The sequence below is a fragment of the Lycium ferocissimum genome, chromosome 2 (assembly GCF_029784015.1).
Source record: "Lycium ferocissimum isolate CSIRO_LF1 chromosome 2, AGI_CSIRO_Lferr_CH_V1, whole genome shotgun sequence".
Classification (NCBI taxonomy): domain Eukaryota; kingdom Viridiplantae; phylum Streptophyta; class Magnoliopsida; order Solanales; family Solanaceae; genus Lycium; species Lycium ferocissimum.
The window spans coordinates 63,749,854-63,770,924 of record NC_081343.1 but is presented as its reverse complement, the minus strand read 5'-3'; the positions used below and the strand labels follow the sequence as shown (position 1 = coordinate 63,770,924).

The window sequence follows — 21,071 nt, the reverse complement described above, 5'->3', positions numbered from 1 at the left end:
TTTACTATGTAATATATATTGACTCTTTAACTGTTTATTAAAATATAAAATATGTTAACTAGAAAATATGAATTCGGTTGTTCAAAACTCAAAATAGAAAAAGAAGAATTGAGTCTTTGATACAATCTCAAAAAATAGCTCTCGAAGCAGTTAGTGAGAAATCTGACATAGATCCTCAAAAGTAGACTTCACATGAAAAATATACTATATGATTTTTTTAAATTCTCGTGTGATAAAAAAGGTTAAGGCCCTCATTAAAGTTTGAATTAGGCTCCCAACAGTATTTAGCCGCCACTTGGTCTTGAGCGTGTAAGAGGGGGAAAGTGCTAAGTTCCATATTTGTTGAATGAGTGTTATCTTCTTGCATGGTTTCGGGAAATCCTCCCACCAAGAGCTAATTTTTGAGGTTGAGTTAAGCGCAATCTTCGCAAAAATTGTTTATATGAAATTCTTCTAAATATGAGCAAATGGTTTCTAGAAAGCAACTACGTCACTTCCAATTTTGCTGAATGAATTTGATCAGTTGGTAAATTCAAAATCCAATTATTGAGATACTAACATGTATAAGTGAAAACTTGATTTCCAATTCACGTTATTTTTGTCAGCGTTCATCCTCTCCTCTGCAATTCAGTTAAAGTGAAACTGAATTTTCCAAAGGGAAAAAGAGAGGTAAGTATAAAATTTCATACAAATCAATTGTGGTCCTTGTACAGCAGTATAGTAGGAAAACAGTTCCTTTTTCCCATTTTCAACTTAATAGTTATGGGCTGCGCATATGGATCTTGTCCCTCCCAATCCACAGTCTGCCTAAAGGGCCCAACTTCCATTGGACGCATTAGATGGTTGATAGCAACAGTTGGTGCAAATGGACACATCAAGCAACAACATTTCATATAAAGAGTCTTCAAATTTTGGGGGTGGTTGGGGTGCCTTTGTCTCTATGCTCGTTTTTTCTCATTTATGGAGCATTCTTGAATTCTCTTTGTAAAATTTAACCTTTTCCCAGAAGTGGAGGTAACCTTATTTTCAAGACAACAAACAAGACAGTGGTTTCATCAGATTGGTGTTTTAACTTGGCTGCTCTAGTCCTTTTCAATCTTTAGGTAACACTTTTTTTAATGCTCGTGGGGACTGATCCTTGTGATTGCACCATCATTTCTATCTTCAAAAAGTACATCTTCCTAGCATTATTCACCCTCATAAAACAAAACCTTTTGTTTGATGTGAAAAACAATGTACACAAGAAGCTGATTATGTAGGAGCCTTAGGCCACAATGTGTAAAGAAAAGTTACAATCTACGTTAGACAAATAATCATCTTACAATTAAACATAATATATTCTTGGATATCTTATCTGTGCAGTAATATGAAATATTCTCCAGCTCAAGTTCAAAATTTTCAAGATTTGTGAAACTAGGCACGTTCTCTTCGACTATCATATACTACACTGGTTTTCTTGATTTTCTACATTTGATACAGGGGAAACATACAAGATAAGAAATGAGCAACACTTCCTCTTTCTTATTTGGCTAAACAGCCACTTGCTGTTTACTCAAACAGACAGTAGATGAAATGCAGATCCTTGGTTCAAGATAAAATAAGATGCTGAAAACAACATCTCAGTGGATCCGTGATGTAAAAGAATACAAATAAGTTAATTAGTAATAAATAAGATGCTGCAAACAATCTGATGTAACTATCTGTTATGGCTAAAACCACCAGTTAGTATGAATTTGAGGCTTATGGTTGTGAAGCAGCAATAAAGATGGAACTGGCTCCAGAGCCACCATGAGAGTGCTCAATAATCACATTGTCTGAGAGTTCATTGCCAAGCATCTCCCATACACTGCTATGCAGATAGTTCCTGAAAATGCGATAATGCTCATAGACACCACCTTCTACAGTAATGATGCTAATCCTATTAGAAAGTCTTCCCAATTTCTTTACAATCCCCACAATGCCAGCTCCAACTAACCGAGCTCCACGTTCTGCTACAACATCACAGACCTCCGCAACTAGTTCTCTTGCCGTCGTTGTAGAGTTAGTTATCTGCTATCAGCAGACTACTAAATTAGCACGTGTAGCAGAGCATAAAACGTGTACACATAATCTACTTATACGTAACGCATATTGAAACCCCCTACATGAAACTTGAGAAATCACATTTCAACCCCCTCCCGTGACAGACAAATGAAAAAATAATAATGGAGAAACTGCAAGAACATTTCTTAGCAAATTATTTAAATTTGACAATTCTGATTTAAATGCCCTACCCCAAAAATTTCTGTCAGTTTCTCATCAATTATTTCATAATCCTCTGATGTGTCTTGATGCATGGCAGCCATATCAGGGGACCTGCCAAGGGCACTAGTCAACAATAGAAAGGATAACGTGACAGTAGTTATGTCAATCACAAATATGGAGCTCTATAATGCCAATTGTTTCAAGCTGATTTTACTGCCAATATCTTATGACATTTACTAATTACAACACAGTATCAAAAAAATATTTTTGATATCTGTCCCAATTAAATCCAGAGATGGAGAAATAGTTGCATATCCAGGCTACTTGGGTGGTAGAGCAATTTCCGCATAGAAGGAGGACAAATGCAAGTTTTCAGTACAGCTGGTGCGGACAAATTCATTGTAACGGTAATTTTTAAAGAAGAAAGACAGAAAAGTTACTATCGAGTTTTTAATGAAAAAAAAAAATAAGATCCCAACCACCCTATATAGCTGATTAGAAATAAACTACATTTTACCTCAAGGAGTATGGAATTGCTAGCTTAGGTGGTACAGTATCTCCAAATAAAGCTGATTCCTGAGCCATCTTTAATAAGACTCTTCTAACAGTTTCTCCTAAATATGTACCTGAAATAAGCTTCTCAAATATCTGAAGACAAAATGAGATTAAGGAGTTAATGCAGTTCATGGAGATCACAGGGAACTGAGGGGGGCAGAAAAGTTAAGTGTCCACCTGACTACCAGGATATGAACTTTCGGCATCTAACGATGTGTCAAATTCGGTAATTGGAAGATGGCAAGATCTAAAATTCCCCCATTGGATATTAATTGCCTGCATAATCAAGCACTATAATGAAACATTGTAACATTTTGTAAGTTGGTATACTTAAAAATGTTGTCACCAGAATTTACAATTTCTTCTGGTTTTGGAGTCTGATCAGGCCATTTTACGACGGATTGTGCTGATTCTATATAAGCAGCATTAGTTCCCATCCCCAGAGTGACTGCAGCCACACTTTCTTTACTATAATACCTTCCTCCAGCCAAAACTCCTATGGTATCATCAACCTGCAGAATTTTCCACCCATAATTTGAATTGCAATCTGCACGAACAATTGCACCTTTTCAACTATACTAAAAGGCTTCATCCGATAATTTTTACCAGGGCAAAAACTCGCTTGTCAACACAGTGCTTCTCCATGGCAGCATTGATTTCATTCAACAACTTGTTCCCTGCCTGAGATTACGATGTAGTAACGTATTCATGTTCTATCTATATTCATGTGAAAACTGTGAATCAATAATTATTGCTTGCAAGCGTGGACGGGAAAATACAAAGAATAATCATCAAATGAGCCATTGTGCTTGATAACCATATACACCTCAATTTCCATTATTGCAGCTGAACTTTTTGCAAATATATTGTCAATTAAATCTAACTGTTTTTAAGTTCCAAATGCATAGGACACATCTTTGTTTCAGAAAATCTTGGTCCCTTCGAGAAAATATAATATGTTTAAATCTACTTAGGTAGTATAGAAAGACTCAACTGCATCTCCAAATAATGAGTCCTTCCATGTAATGGCTGTTTCCCTGGAGGCAGCTACTTCCGCAATTGTAGGTGATACAGTAAATCCCAGATTTTTCTCCCCTCCTTGTAGACCTTCACTATGCATGGAGATAAATTTTCCAAGCTCCACTGTTATCCAATCAAATAATTCCTGAAAGAGGTTCAAAAGGAAGACTTCTCATGAAACCTATAGCAACATTAAACCTGATAGTTTTGACACTAATTGACTGCTGAAGACTACAAGTCAGAAACTGCAACATATGGCTCTATGTCACCTTAACAAAGCTTCAGGAGTAAAATTGTCTAACTTGAAAAGAGAACTTTTCTGTTCAAGACTTGATGAAATTAAAAGAACATAGAAGAAACAGAGAGCTCTAGGACCTACGATGAATCAATCTAATAATAAGAAAGCTATATGACCACATTAAGTTTATGACCTATACCATTTCTCATATCTAATTTCAGCCTTTAGGGCTGAACACCTTAAGTGACTAGAGTAACCGAAAATCATGTAATTAAATAACAGCAATCTTAAATGCTTCAATTACATAGTAATGTTGAAGCAATATGCTCTTTCTTTTGTCAGGATCATATCAGCAGAGGTGGTAAGCTAATCATATCCCATAATAAGTACTCCTAGCAGTTAGAATCATTCGTCAGTCAAAATAACTACGGAGGAAATCCAATATATCTTAGATTTTAGATGAATTAGGAATTTCATCATAAAAATACTTATTATAATAAAATATGTATCTTGCAATAAATAAGACCTATTGCTGTGAATTATCAGCAGATAACACTTCTATTTCAAGGCAATGGATATACCTGGGAGCTGCTCTCTATTATGTTGGGAGGAATTGGAATTTCTTGCCTGTATAGATCCGAAATGGGTTCATTTCTTCCTCCAATACGTGAAATGGGTGCATTTTTTCCTCCAAGACGTGCTTGCACGATGATGAAGTTAGTTCCACGAAGATTAATTCCATAGTATAGACCTTTCTCATCACTGGCACCACATAAGTAAACAACTAATGAGCAACTAAAAAAATCCTCCAATTCAAAAGTTACAATGTAAGAACGCTCCCTCTTGAGCAATTGTCCTAACTACAAAACAATATTCAAGTATAGTGATACTCTGAACTTACTGACTTAAATTTTCTATATCCACAATCCACATCTAGAGTTTGATTTCTCATATTGTAACTCAACTAATAGGTATTATCTCCGAAAGTCACTTTCTTTGATCAAGAAGAAAGTTTAGATAATAACTATTAGTTGAGTGACTATCTAAGAAATCAACCCTCTACATCTACTTAAAATGGAATGCAAGCGTAATTTGATTTTCAACTTCGATGCGTGTTTCCATTTCTAAAATTTATCCATTGATCAAACTAGTCCCAAAATCTAACAAAAACACCAAGGATTATAGTTTAATGGTATCAGTGTGAGTCTTTCACACAATAGGCGTTGCTTCGATTCACACATTCCCCTCCCTTCCTCCCCATGTCATACTTTTTTTTTTCTTTTTAATGACATGGAACCGCAACCGCTACCCTTCGGGTGCGCACCGGGTAAACCCAGCTCCTGTGCAATAGCTCGCAAACCATGTTGAAATGTGAACCTTGCCTTGGAAGAAGAAAAAGACTTTTTGATTTATGCGATACATGAATTTAGTTAGTTCATGCATTTGGATATTAGTGTAAGGATACATGTATGGTTGAATACATGTATTTGAGAAAAAAAGAGGATGAATAGAATTAAATGATGATACATCATACATGTACTAGATTAGGTACATGCTAGGATAGTCCTATAAATACTTAGGTATTATAGTCATATGATATGAGAAGAAGAAAAAATACAACCTTTTATGTAAAGTTGGTGGAAAATATATTTTCCCCACTTCTCTTCAAAGAGAATAATTGAAATTGTAAGTCAAGTTGTCTTTAACCGAGAATTTGAATTATTTGAGTGTTCTTTCCTCCCCGTTTTTCCAACATCCACACAGGAGAGATAACCCGCACTTCCGTTACAAAACATAAAAATTCAAGTGGAATTTACTTTTTAGTTAACTCGGGCAAAACTGAATGACTTTATGTGACCCCAAAAAAAAAAAAAAAAAAAAGACTCTAGTGTGATAAAACTTTAAAGTTGGATGACTTTTATGTGATATAAAAAAAAAAGAAGTAAATTTTTGTGTGATAACCTTTAAAGTTGAATGACTTAATATGTACTAACAAAAAAATAGAAAAGTGACTTTTGCATAATAAACTCAAAGCTGAATGACCACCGGAAACTTACCAAAAAAAAAAGAACGTAAACTACAATGAAGAATGAAAATGTAATCAACAAGATAGAATTATATTCAATTGGCGACGAAGAATCAAACTTATAGTACCCAGTGGGTAGTGAAGGTAAGCAAGAAGGAAGCATTTGAAGGCTAGATTCAGTATTAGTTAAACCAGCTTGCATGTCAGCAACAAGATCATCAGCAATTAGCCATAATTTAGGAACAGGTGTTGCACATTCTCTTGCAAATTTACGAAGAATACGCTGTGCATGTCTCCACCGTTGCTCGCTCCGTCGCTTCCATTGCCTGACCAACAGCACCGCCGCTACCACGGTGGAAGCCGTCGTCACTGCTGCCAAGACCACCACTTCCTTCCTCATTGATCTTTACTTCTGAATCTTTAATTTCTGTTAGGTGTTTTTTGATATTTTGTCGTGTCTCAACATCCATGCTTGTAATTAATCGCCTGTTTTTGTGTTGATCAATAAGACAACTGAATTACGACATCCGTGGAATAAAGAACGAGTTTCATGGCAAAACTGTTCAATACTGAGTGTATGATCCAGTACTTCGAGTCGGGTTTACTCCGAACGGTACGATGGTGGGCTTTTGGGCCTAATTACTTTGTTGGGTTTGAGATTCTAACTAGTACTATCATACAAATGAGGTTCATTTGCACTTTTGTTCTTGTTTTGTACTGGTATTTAATTTTTGGCCTTCGAGTGGACCTTTCTTTAAGTTTTTCCCTTCAAAATCAAACTTATGCCTAGAAAGGCATACTTTACGCAATATAATATCCATAAATTATGCCCGGGTCCCCAAAGAATTTATGCTCCTGTAGGCATTAGTTCGATTTTAAAGGATAAAAATGGAAGACCAGACCATTTGAAGGACAAAAATTAAAGACCAGTCCATTTAAATAACAAACCGTGCAATTACTTGTAGAAATGATGGAACTTTAACATTTTAGCCAAAAAGGTTGGTCATAAGATTTTCTTCAATTAATAAGAAAATTATGTTCTTGTGACGCTTAAATTTGATTGGTATTAACTTTAATGTATAGTCTATAATCCTCAAAATTTGATTTTATGAATTTGTCTATGTGAAACAATATTTTTCTCAAATGTAGGAAACACTAATTCTTATAAGCAAATCATTATTTAGATTTGAAACTGCAGCCTAATTGTTGTAACATTTCCCTGCTCCATTCATTTACAAGGTACAAAATCAAGTAAAGGTCCTCCCCTCCACCATATTTTTGAAAACCATCTAATTTACACTCCTTTAATTTTTTGTTTCCGCAAGAGTATCAAAGCTAGTTTTTTCAGGTAAGATCGACAATGGATGGCACTAAGGACTTATTTGGAAAGTCATTTTTGTTTGACCTGGTTATCTGGCCAAATATTACTTGATCAATATGTAATTTAGTGTAATTGAAAGAAAGTAATTACACTTACCAATTATCAACAAGACAAAGAATTATTTGTAATTACATGATATATTTTTACCTGTTTACTTTTCAAATTCTTTTTTCTCATTTTAATATTTTTATATACACATATATTTGCCACATATTAAATATTATTTACATCTTCATCTTTCAAAAGCTTATTTAATTTTCATAATTAGTTTTATTTAAAATAAAGAAGATCAAACTTTGTAATTATACTTGTGCAACCAAATATAACATTGAAAATTACATTGTAATTATGTTACGAAAAATAAACAGATCATTGTAATTACTAAACTCTATAATTACTAGAATTTCCAAACTGGCCCTGAATGAAGATTAACATGAATAATTTCTTATTTTCTTTAGTTGTTTGACTATGAGACCAAAAAGGATTGGTCTTCCATTAATGAACCATTAACCGTCCAAAAAAAGGCAAGTCAAACGAATAGAGAGTATGATTAAGAGTTAAAGTAAGTGTGATGCCCCGGGGAATAGTATTGTAGTAACTTTTTGAGTTGATTGTCAAGTACGGGGTGCTAAGGACTCCCAAAGTCCTCTACTACTAAAAAGTGATGCCGGCTTATCATCTTTTTCTTACGATTTGATGTTTTAATTAGGACAACCTTTTAGTCCAATGGAAAAAAGGGGTTCCATAAAGTTAAGAAACTCATACTTTTGGGAGAGAATACGTAAAAATCTCCCTTAGCTGTTCATGTTTTTGTAATTTTCATTTTTCTTACTATAATTAAACTATAGGGTATTATTAGGGTTAGTTTCACTGACTATCACTAAATTTACTTCCTTTTTAACTCTTAAATTCACCAAACTATTTTTAGTACTAGTAAATCACCAAGCTAACTACTTTTGACACTAAAGTCATAAAACTAGTTTTTGTAAAAATAAAGTCACTAAATTATGAATGAATTGTTCATAAAATATGAATCACTAAAAATTGGCCGAGCAATAACATGTGACCGCCACATCATTAATTTTAGCATGGTGTACATGTTACATGAGAAATATTTTATTAAAAATTTATATTGTGATAACTTATATCTGAGTTTCACTCATGTTGCAACTTACAAGGCCTCTTGGCATGAGAGAATTTCTGAATGAACTTACATATTTGCAGAACATAACTTCGTAAACAGTGTGGAAAATTTAGGATAATTTTTTTGCTCAAATGGAGTTTTAGATGGTGTAAGAAAAATATTTAGGCAAGCTATGTATGTATTCAAACTCCATGGCAAAACCATTGTGGTAACATATCAAGGGAATTTTTGTCGGCACGATAGGAGAGTACGCCTAGGAACTTCTTTTATATTCATTAAGTGTAGAAAATATGAATATTCATTAACGGTATTTGGAAACAATTTATCTAAGGGGTTTATGAATATGTTGAGAACTATCATTTCATATGTTCCAATATTTAAAAATTGTAAAGTATGCCACTTTTTAAAATTATCGAAAACCTTAAAAAATATTCCAAAAGATGCTAATGTAAAAAGTGGATGTGGCGAAGATGTAATAGGATTAGTAGATATTTATGATTTTTATGTGTTGTGAAAATTATCATCCTGTATTTTGAGAATGTTTATTTTTTATCTATATTTGTGCATGAATTTTTATGAAAAATGAAAATAAAAGGCTAACCTATCCTCTATTACTGCTTGCCCATCAGGTTAGCCGGATTCGGGTGTGATACTTTCATGTATCCAAATTAATGACGACAAGGGATTTATTAACTCCAATAAACATGTATTTATTGCACCATCAAGCCATCAATACAAGTAAACACAAAAACTATGGTCGAGTAGTATACAACAAAGGCCAAAAATTAGTTACTTAAAGCCCAAAAACAAAACGAGAGAAAAGAAAACTAAACGTGCATGGCCTGTAGCTAGCAGTCCCCCAAAGGAGAACAAGAATAGGACCACTTAGTGGAACTCCATGACTTGTCAAAAAAGAGTGAGCCAGCCTCATTTGTAGCAAGTGGGGCTATTGTAAAACGGGTCCCAACTTGTGATCCGAAAAAAAAAAAATAGCCCCAGTCCACAATAATGAAAACCTTTTACCCAAAAACGAAGTCAATGAGACCCACCTTTACATTCTAAATTAACACTATCACTGAAATAGCCGAAAATTAGCTTCTGAAAATCTTGAAATTCTCTATGCAACTAGAGAATTGGATTCTTCATGGCTACTGATAAGCTTCATTATAGACAAACGTATTTTATTCGCGATATATTCCGTTGACATGTTCAGCTGATGATCCATCTGTTTCAAAAATTTTGTTCAAACTATTAGCTACATAAGTGAATTGGAGTAAATGATAGTTCAATGAATTTCAAAAGATTATGTTAATACCTGAGCAACAATGGTCATGTGAGTCGTATTATAGCCAAAAGGGATGACGCTACTACTAGTAATAGTGAGATGAAACTTTTCTATTTCGCTGAATATTTCCTTTATTATTCTTGCTTGCTTTATGCAACAAATCCTAATCAAAACGTTTCCATCTGCAGCTCTAACTTCAATATCTGGGACTGATTTGTTGGTTCTACCATTGGAGTTTTCATTAGAAGTAATTGAAGAATTGTCATAACTTGAGAACAATCGGGGTCTCTTAACTGCAACTGCCGGTTCCTCGCTATATTTATTGGCTTGTACCTCGAGGGTTTTTACTTGTTCTTCCAGCTGTTTTATGTATTTAATCGCGTCTCTCAGTATTGATGCCTTGTCCAACTGTTAGAAGATTAACAAACACCAGAATACACAAATTTAGAGAAGAAATTTAGGATATAATCCTAATGAATTCAAGACTTTAAGTCCTTTATTGGAAGTATGATTCAAATCAAAAATATTTATACTATGGTCTAAATATGATTCAAATCAAAATATTTATACCATGGTCTAAAATAATTATTTCCAAACACTATAAATTGGCCCAATCAATCATAACACTATAAATTGACACAATCAATCTCAAGTATAATTACAATTTTAGAGTTGGTATGTAGGATATAACTCTCAAACAAAGTGCAGGTAGGATACTAAGCACTTCATCAAGATTTCTTTTAAAGCACTACATCAAGATTTTTCAGTAGCTTTTGACGTAAAATTACGAATAGAGTAAAAAAATACCTTCTTTAGTTCTGGGATGAGGGTAGACAAAGTTATAAAGTACTGTGTGAGCCTTTCTCTTCGTTTTCTTTCAGCCAGAACGTGGTCTTGTGCCTGTACAGGTGTCCTACTATAGCTCTTCTTCCGAGTATTATCATCAGCCCCAAATCCCATGGCCTGGAATAGTTGCTGACTATCGTCAAAATTGGAGTCCAGAGAAACATTTGAAGAGGAGAAGTTTATGGTAGTTCCTGATGGGACCTCAGACTTCACGGAGGTCTTCAATTTTTCAAAGTAGTTTTGGGCAGAAGAAGTAGTGGTTGATGGCGAACTTGTGTTAGAGAAAGAAATGACATTGGGTGAAGACGACGGCGGAGGAGAGGTAGAAGGAGAAGAAAAAGAGGTATTTTGGTAATCAGTGTTTGTGGAATTGCAAAAAGCTGGCTCTCCCTCTAATAAAATTTCAGCAGCCTGAGAAGCTTGAACATTGCCATAGGTGCAAGAGGTAAAAGGGTTATTATTGAAAGGCAAATCGTCAAATGTGGTCATCATTTGGCAGTGATCAATGTAGTTAAGATCATTCATATTCATAAGATCCTGTATTTGTCAAAGAACATGTTAATTACTACAAGGTACTAGATAAAATTATAGGGAACTTTCGCAACAAAAGAAAACTACTCTAGCTAAAAAGTGCTCATATTATTGTCTTACCATTTCAGACCACCATGTAGCTGATGAAATATCCATTCTTGAGAAGAAATTGTGTATATCTTAAATAATCAGTACTCTCCAAGGTTTAGATCTTGCCTATATAAATAGATTCCAAAATCACAATCAGTATCTTGTGTAGATATTTGAGGAACACAAATTAAGTGGATATATGAAGTCTCGTATAAAGCAGTGGAAAGTATTCCCTTAGACTTAGAGGGATAAAAAGACTTTTGGTTTCAGATGTTGTATGTCAAGAATTCTTGTGTTTTTATACTTGTGCTTTGCTTGAATGATTGTGTTGACTGCAAGAAAATAGAAGAAAAGAGGAAATAGGTTGAACATCAATTAAATATTGTGTTCTCACTCTATGATTATTACTCTTGGAAATAGTACAACATAAAATATTAGAAGTAATAGGCACGTGTGGAAAGTTTCGAGAATCGTTGGAACTTGGAAGCTTCATGTTTGTTTCTCTTAATTCAAAAGCGATGGAAAGAAAATAAAATTTTGATCTCTATTTGCCAGAGTCCGTATTAACTTTTTGACCACCCCCCAATACAAATGTGTTCCGGTTAATGGGGAATCATCTGTGGACTTTGGGTTTACCCACGTCTTCTGTTGGTAGTAGCGGTTCAATTTTGAACCCGAGTCTTTTGCGCGTAGCGGTGTGAATACTACTATCGTATTATCTACTTAAAAGATATACTCCTCGTACGGCTATTACCCTCTCTGTCACATAATACAATTTATACAATTTTTGTAATACATTTTTCGTTTTAGTTTATTCCCAAAAAGATAACTTTTATAAATTTAGAAATAACTTAATTTTAAATTTCTCATTTTATATTTATTAGATGGTTAAACCACACATATATTAATGATTAGATCACATGTTATAAAGATCATTTTTTTTAATTAATCGTGGTGTCAGGGACAATTTATGTGCACCTTAACTAATTTTATATGGTACCTACTACATTTCACCAGCACATGTCCCTAGTAATCCTGTTCATCAAGGTTGTGACACATGAAAAGAAATCATCTAATAACATTTTTGTCTCGCTGGGACTTTAGATGAGAAGAAATCATCTAATGTCTTACGTTGCCACACGAGTCCGGAACCAAAATGACCCCAAAAAAAAAACATTTTGAACCAAAATACCCCAACAAAAAAAAGATTACATAACTACCTTTAGCGCAGTAAAATACTGCGCTAAAGCACTTAACCGTGACGGAGCCGTTAGGTGCTTTAGCGCAGTATTTTACTGCGCTAAACCAAAGTTTCTTTGACCTATAGCGCAGTAAAATACTGCGCTATAAGAGTCCACCTTTTTCCAAAAACAGCCTCTTATTAAATTTTCACTCTTTTTTACGTAGTTTAGCCATATATTAATCATGCTTTGAGACTCCAGAACTTCAATATTTTATATAGAACCCTACTTATATTTGTACAATTAATAAGGTAGGCTCAATACATTAAGGATACGCAAAAGTTTGGATTGTCGTTTTAGTGGTTGAAAAGTGCTCGAAGCCATTTTTTGTTGAAGACTTGTAGTCATTAGCTTTACGTTATTTATCTTTTAGGGTTTCGTGTTATTTTTAAATTAATGCTTAACTTTATTTCGAATGTGTCACGTTTTTTTTATTATCAATTTAGGATGTGAAACTATAAACAATAATAAAGACTAAGATAATAGTTATAAATATGCAAAAAATATATAATATTTAGGATAAACTGTACAACACTAATGTATATACACTATCGTGGATGGGTCCCACATGTAGTATGTCTGAGACTATCCTTAGGCCTAAGGCTATACCATCCCCACCGCCCTCGCCATCTTCTCCATCGCCCTTTTTCCTCTTAATAACCGGGCGCTCCAAGTCATGATCATTTTCTCTTCCACGGCCCTCGCGCCCCTCGACTAGTATGTGCTTCTTCGGGATCCGGTCCTGCTAGAACAGGCGAGAGAACCTCGTCGACACGGGTCCGGAAACTCGACCTCTTATCGTCGGGAGTCGCCACCGCAGGCGCTGAAGGATGAACCTGAAAAGTATATAATAATTAGTACCATTTCTTATTTATATTGAATATATTAACGTTTGTTGAATAATCAATTAACGTTTGTTGAATAATCAAACCTGTGTGTCCACGGGCGCCTGAGATGGGTCTGTAGGCTCCTGAGATGGGTCTGGTGGTGAATATGAGGTAGTCTCCTGGACGAGATGCTGTTCGAAGTCCAAATAAAGGTTATAAAAATTAAATAAATATTTACCTTATATAGAATAAAATTTGCTTTAAGTAAAAATCTTACTGCGCCTCGGTAGTCTCGCGAGAAGAACACGCCGCTCGGTAGGCCGAGGAGAATGCTCTGAATGGGTCGCTCGTGGACCCACATTTGCGCCGAATCCTAAAATATGAAAAAACGAAATAATAAGTAACATACATATTTAAAATAAGTACTTTAAATAATCAAATATGTATATTAAATATTGACCTTATATTGAATAAAACTAATTTTAATAAAAAGCTTACCTGTGGCTCGACAGTCACATGGGAAGACTGCCGTTCGATGGCCCATGAGAAAACGCTTGAGTGGGTGGCTCGGTGGACATCGGCGCCGAATCCTAAAATATAAAATATTACTAAATAATGAGTAACATATATATTTAAAATAAGTAATTTAAATGAACAAATAAGTATTTTAAATACTAACCGGGATCAAAAACTCATCGAAGTCAAGAATCCTGGCTCCCTCTAAATTCCTCACAGGCCGCTCATCAGCTAATGAAGTGCGTAACGCCGCCCAATCGACGTTATCACGCTCCTCCATGTATGTATTCTGGCTTGGCTGTGATGAAGACCCAGGTATCTCAGCAAGTAGGAGCGCCGGTGTAAACGTAGGTGAGTCCCCAGGTGAGCTGCCACCGGCCTGGAACGGCTACGGATGGACTAGATCGGGAACGTCCTCTGGAATGGGATCGGCCTCATCTGCCTCATCTACCAGATGGTGTCCTCCACCACCAGGTCCTCTAGCAGCAGCACCCATTGTTATATCCCGTATTTTGGTACATTTGAATAATCCGAGTTAGTCATGATAAGTTAAGGACAAGGTTGTAATTTCTTTCGATTTTGTTAAAAGTGCATAAGTTGCATATTCATCTTTTCATTGGTATGGAGTGTTAAGGGTAAAATTGGAATAAGAAAATTTTGGGGTCAAAAGTGAATTATGAAAAGTTAGGCATTTCATGAAAATTAAGGGCTAGAAGTGAAATTTTGAAAACTAATTATTTCATGAAAATGGCCATATGTGGCCATGTGTGTGGTGTGGGCCATAGGTCCATGGATGAGTTATATAAGTGGGATAAGATGACTTATTAATCATCTTCATCACATTCACCACCTAGAAAATTCAAGAAACATCAAGAGAAGAAAAAAAAAAGAAGGAGAAAAAACGGCCAAGAGGGGCTATGGAGTTGATCATGAAAAAATTATTTTCTCCTAGCTTTTCCACTAAATGGAAGGTCCTCTACAACATGGAGTTGTTGTTGAAGCAAGCAAAGTGTTTGTTCTTGAAGTTCTCATTCTAGCCAAGTAAGAAGATAAGTGGAAAAAGGTAAGGTTTGATCTTATTTTTCATATGTTATGGGTGGTTTGTGTATGTTGTGGCATGTATAAATGAATGGAATTCATGAAAATATGGATGCTAAAGTGAGGGCGTGTGTGTATGTGTGTGGCGTGTGATATGTGTTGTGTAGAAGGAGTGGTTAATTAATTGAATTTATCATGTTTGTGTGTTGTTATAATGTGTAGAAATTGAATGAAACTAATAAGATTACATGTGTTGGTGTTGGGCCGTGATTAGGGGCTGTTTGGTAGGCAAGAAATGAATTAATGTTATCTAGTATTTTGGTTGTCGTCGTTATGAATTCGATGATGAAAAATGAAGGTTAATAATCAAGTTGAAGTTGAAAACCGTGTGGGCTGATTTGAAGCTTAATGTGATCTTATTGTAATTTCTTGTATTTATGAAGATAATGTTGTTAAAGTGTGGATTGTTGGAGTAGTTTATGAGTTTTGGAAGAAAGAAATATGTTATTGTTGTTCGTGTTGAGTTGGGAAGGTTTCGGGTTCCATGGTGTATTGTTTGGATTGTTTGAATGTTGGGTGGATTGTTTGAAGCATTCTTGAATTTTGTTTGAATGATCTCGGATTAGTATTTGAATATGTGAGCGTCGATATTGATTTGAATGTATGTAGTCAAATGGAAAGTAAATGAAATGTTGTCGAATTATGTGGATGAAGGTTGTTAATGTTAGAATGCGTTTGAAATTACTTATTGATATTGTTGGGATGGTTGTTGGTATTGTTGTTGATGATATTGGCAGTTGAATTCTCGGGGTTGTTGAATTTATAGGGGAAATGCTGCCCAAATTTCCGTAGATAAAGTGCTAGTTTGGAATTGGATTACTAAGTGCCTATGGCTAATGTTTGGTGTCTAATGACGTGTTGTAGATTTTGAGAAGCCGAGACTTGAGTTTGGATTATCTTAGGGAGCAATCAAGGTATGTAAAGCCTACCTTTATGTAAAGCTTACCTTTCCTTCTTTTGGCATGTCTTAGATATGGATAAGTTATGATATGTTATGAGCTTCGGGGGTAATTCTATTCTTAAAGTCCGAGCATGTTTACGATGCTTATTTGCTTCTTGATGATGACATCCTTATATGGTTTATATGTCTTTGTATGATTGGTTTTCAAATGTTGTATAAAAAGTTTTGTTTTCAAAAAAGAGTTTTGTAACTACGAACGTCCGTAACTTTCACAGACAGAACCGGATGGCTTTGATATGTTCGCAAATGATTCTATAACGTATAAGGACTATGATTTTCATAGGCGGGCCCGGATCGGGTTGGCGCTCATCCGTGGGTCCCGCGACTTTTCTATGTTTGGTTCTAACGACCTATTTTTGAAAAAGCTTAATGTGGCTATGCTTCCGACCCCGGTATGATTACTTATTTGTCTGTCGAGTTTGAACGAGGATTTTTATGCATATGATTTTGATACGTAACTATGATTTCTAAAGTTGTTTGATACGATTCGTTCCCGAGTGACGTTCGGAGGAAACTTGATTTGACTCTTGTTTTGGCTTTTAAATGAGGGCTTGTTTGATCATTCTGTTGAGTCAGTAATAAGGATTTATGTGCGTATGGTTTCTCGGTTCGTAAATGATGTGTTTTTTGGAGTATGATGTTCCGGTACCCCGAGCCCCTTTCGGCCGGGTACTGTGTATATATGTGTAATGTGTATTTCGAAGTCTGATATGATATGATGATTCGTTTTACCGAGTCCCTCCTGGAGGCCGGGACACGTTATATATTATATGTATGTGATACGGAATATGATCGGTTGGTTTCGGATCCGGTGGTGGGGCGAACCCGGTGGTGGGGCAAACCCATGATGAGGCAAAATTCCACGTTGGTTTAGGCAAATCCCACGTTGGTTTAGGCAAATCCCACCTTTGGTTTAGCAAATCCCATTGGTTTAGACAAATCCCACATTGGTTTAGGCGAATCCCAACGTCGGTTAATGTCGGCTAAATATGATAAGTTATGATGTGTTACGGTAAGCGTTTTGGCATTAAATTATTATATTTGTCTTCGGTACCTCGTTGTACGATTTGTGTCGGATGTAAGTACTTTGGTATTCGGGTTATTATGCTCGCTTTTACCCCTTACTTCGGTTATGATCTCATTTTACGTATGCCATGCTTTACGTACTCGGTACGTATTCCGTCATGACCCCGCTTTCTTCGGTTTGCGTTTCGTGCCACGCGGTACGGACGAGAGAGTAGAAGATGTTCCGGCGGGATTGGCGAGCTCCGTTTCCTCCGGGTGTTCCGAGTCGAGTGCGTTTGTTATGGTATCTGGAGTTATGCTAGAGACTTTGCAGACAGTGTCATCGGTATGAGACGTCAGTTTGTAAGCGGCTATGTAAGCCGGTGTATTAGTATGCATTATGTTACGAATTTGTTGTGACTACAGATTTTATTTGATTTGAAAAAAAAGACGAAAGGCATGTTTGTTTTATGAAAAATTTTCATTATGTGCTTATGTCATGTTTTGCGGGCCCAGTATGATTATGAGTATTACGAAAGTCTGCAGGTTCGCTCGGCCCTAGGTAAGGGTCGGGTGCCCATCATGCCCTATCGGAAATTAGGGTGTGACAACCGCGTCCTCTACGCGTACGGCGTCTTACGGGCAAAGACGGCCCTCTCCTGCAGGAGCACCGGTCCCCTCTCCCCCTCGGGAGCACCGGTCTTCCTCCTGGCGCTTCCTGATACTCAGCCTTCGGAACAGGCTCCTCCATGCGCCTAATCTCTCTTGCCTGCTGGATACCATCCTCGGATATCCGTACCTTCTCCGACGTAAGCCCCGCAAGCCCGGGTTAAGGCATAGGCTCTAACCCCAAGATGCGTAATCGATGTACGGCCACTAGCTGCATTTGTGTTCAACAGTAAAAAAAAAGGTTATTTTTTAAAACAAAACAATTAATGCAATTAAATAAATCTAATTATGATAAACTTACCAATGCCTCGTACTGCCCCGCGAGTGATAAGTATCCTACATCCCTAGCGGGACGCAAAGCTAGGTTGCCGATCAATCGGCGTGTGATCTAATGATACCAGCGCATGTAATCCTCATTGGGAGTCAAATGGCCGACCATAGCTAAAGTGCCCGACTTTGTTCTCTGACGGTGAGCGGAAGCCTATGAAGGCCAGAAAAATCATCATCGACGGTAGCCGATCGTCCGGCCGTGGTCGGAGCTTCATGACGGACGTCGGGGGTATACTTTGTGTATGCCCAAATTTGTCGTAACACGGCCGGGCATGTGGTCCTCCACGATGTCCGGGTGTATCAATGGACACCGCGACCTCCAAACCCCACCCCGCCCCTTTGCAAAAAGGTCGGCAAACCATCTAATATAGCAGCGTATGGCGTCCATATAAATACAAATCAGTGATCACCAAGTAGAAAAGGCGTTTAATTAAATTAATAATGTAAAGTTAAATAGTTTTACCGCATCGTCGATCGTGTGATCTGCGTCGGTCTCTATGGAAGAATATTGTGGTGTGTATCATCCCGGTCAAACCCGCTGTCCACCTCTCGCGTAAGGCATGTCGATCTCGAGGTAATGCTGGAATACGGGCTGAAAAAGCGATCCTCTCCCCGCGCGATAGCAATCCTAGAAACGATATTAGAAAATACGATTTTTTAGTCGTCGTTTCAAAAGGTTTGTTTACATTAAAGGAACGCACACTTAAAAAATATTACCGGAGAAGAGCAAAAAAATCCACACACGTCTCGACGAAGACCGATCAGACGCTCGGCACAAGTATCCGTAAAGATGCGCCAAAACAAAGACCGCCAATTACCGTAGTCTCCACGAGCGTTCGGATGTTCAAGAAACCAAATAACGTAACCGACAAAGGCACCGATGAGTTCGGGGAACAAAATGCCCGAATATAATAGCAAAATAAACGGGCGCGGCGATCAACATCGTCCTGGGTGCCATCCACAACCGGATCCGGACCTCCAAATAAGTGCGAGTGCACCAAGTCGAGGCAGAAACTTTATCTCGATATCCGGGCGCGGCATCGGAGCACGAAGTGGATGAGCCTAGTCAACTCGTCACCCACGTCGACCGGAGGAGGCTCGCACCGTGTGTCGTGGCTCTCCATCTACCCGCAATTCAAAGAGGACCTCCACATCCTGAAGTGTAATCGTGGCCTCACCAGTGCGAAGATGGAAGGTATGTGTCTCCGGCCTCCACCTCTCAACCATGGCCATAATGAGCGCCTAATCATGCTGTGCACGACCAACGGACATGCAACGATAGATGCGGCCCGAAACAATATCTCCCAACGCGAGGGGTGTGGGGGCGCTCGCGTAAAAGAGTCCACGCGGCTCTGCGGCCATGGGGACGGAGCCTAGTCGATATCCCTGGTACCAGCCACAATGGTCGGCCTATGATTGCCTTGCAAAGACAATACTAATCTATGTGGGCCGGGTGTGAATAGCGGGCCCCGGTGTAATCATTGAGCCCGGGTGATCATCGGGACCGGGTGATCATCGGCTGTGGGGGAACATTCGGATCCATGAAAGAGTCTGGTCTGTACAAACTAAATTAGTCATTATTCTTGAAATGAAAGATAAATTATATTAACGTACTAATTAATAATTTGTAAGCAATATGTAAATTATGTAGTATTATATCTTTTGAATAATTAACGTGGGATAAACAATTTCACAAATAAATAAAATAAAAATGGCATAATTAACATAATAGGAGATTGTTGACACCCAATTTTGTCCCTCCTTTATTTCAATTTGTTTTCTGGAGCTTCTAAATTTATTGACGAGTTAAGTATTTTATTTTCACTACTATTTCTACTACTATTAATATCATTATTAATCATAATTTATCATAATATATATTATACTAGTTATTAAATTAGTAGTTCAAATAAATTAATTAAAGGAAGAAAGGGCCATGAAAGTTCGACCAAAGTAATGGCCCAATCAGTACCCACAAAACCTTTCCCCGATCCATTAACTACCGAGCAGGCTTGACCTTTTCTTCAGCCCAACATCTCTATCCCTAAACAACTTCAGCCTCCCTCCTTCTCGTCTCTCTCTCCTCTCACCTCTCTCATTTCCTTTCTCTTCATCGTCATTCCTCTCTCATCCCCATTTCAGCGAAAACTCAGTCCCCTTTCAACTAGGACGAGATTGCCCGCTCCATTTACATACAAGTTTTTCTCTCTCACTGGAACGATCGAGTCAACACAAGACGACGAAGATATTTTTTTTTCCTTTATCGAAAAGCGTGGATACAAAACGAGAGGGCTTGCATTCAACGGATCGTTTTTGATTCGTTTAAATTCAACTCAAAATCCCACTTAAAATCCCGCCCAAAAACGAGAGACAAAACCCTAATTTTTCTACTCCTATAAATGCCTCTTGAACACTTCAGCCGAGGGGGGGTTTTTGTTTTCGGTCATCAAGCCTTGGTTTTTATCTTGATATTCTTTTAAATCAGAAAGTACTTCTGCGAAATATAAGATTTTGAGATTGAAAATTATCATCAACATAGCCTCAGTCTAAAAACAGCCATATATTACTCCATTTCCATTTTTCGAGCTGAAATTTTAGTTACTTTAATCGGGTTCGGGAGTGTAGATTCGAGACCGTCGACGCTCATTTCGTATTGCACCAACAAAAGGTCATTGACTCTCCATCTCTTTTGCTTCAGTTCTGTCCTTTGTGTTTAATATTTTAGTTCATTTATATAGAATTCAGAATGCTAGTTAAGGTCTAATCGTTTAATCTCAATCGGAATGGAAATGAGTTATAGCTTTGTTTCGATTTTATGTCGTTGTGCCGTTATTGAGATTATTTCTCTTTTCATCGAACTTGCGAAATATAAGCCCATTACAGTTCTCGCTACCCTTTTGTTTGTCCAAAAATGAACTAGCTTAAGGGGATTAACGCAAAGTATAAATTAGGTTCTATTTGAATCATATCTTCGAATCTCCTCCCACATTCTTTTTTTAGAACTGTCTTCAGATCGTTGTTACTAATCAGTAAAGTTATTAGTCTGTTGATTGATAAATTTATT

General features: G+C 36.9%; 2 protein-coding genes across 2 annotated transcripts; both read right to left on the bottom strand.

Moving 5' to 3' along the window:
- Positions 1-1,501: 1,501 nt before the first annotated feature.
- On the bottom strand, positions 1,502-6,586 carry LOC132046737 (probable hexokinase-like 2 protein). Its single transcript, XM_059437475.1, has 9 exons — positions 6,212-6,586; positions 4,639-4,819; positions 3,794-3,964; positions 3,406-3,480; positions 3,156-3,311; positions 2,977-3,075; positions 2,762-2,892; positions 2,274-2,355; positions 1,502-2,049 (listed from the first exon to the last, which is right to left on the bottom strand). Exons 1-9 carry the CDS (start codon positions 6,481-6,483, stop codon positions 1,741-1,743), a joined length of 1,476 nt encoding a protein of 491 aa, XP_059293458.1. The 5' UTR covers positions 6,484-6,586; the 3' UTR covers positions 1,502-1,740.
- A 2,716-nt stretch (positions 6,587-9,302) lies between these two features.
- Positions 9,303-11,623, bottom strand: LOC132048308 (transcription factor bHLH18-like). Its single transcript, XM_059439215.1, has 4 exons — positions 11,391-11,623; positions 10,701-11,276; positions 9,924-10,301; positions 9,303-9,833 (listed from the first exon to the last, which is right to left on the bottom strand). The coding sequence occupies exons 1-4, from the start codon at positions 11,424-11,426 to the stop codon at positions 9,726-9,728; spliced, it is 1,098 nt and encodes a 365-aa protein (XP_059295198.1). The 5' UTR covers positions 11,427-11,623; the 3' UTR covers positions 9,303-9,725.
- Between the last annotated feature and the right edge of the window lie 9,448 nt (positions 11,624-21,071).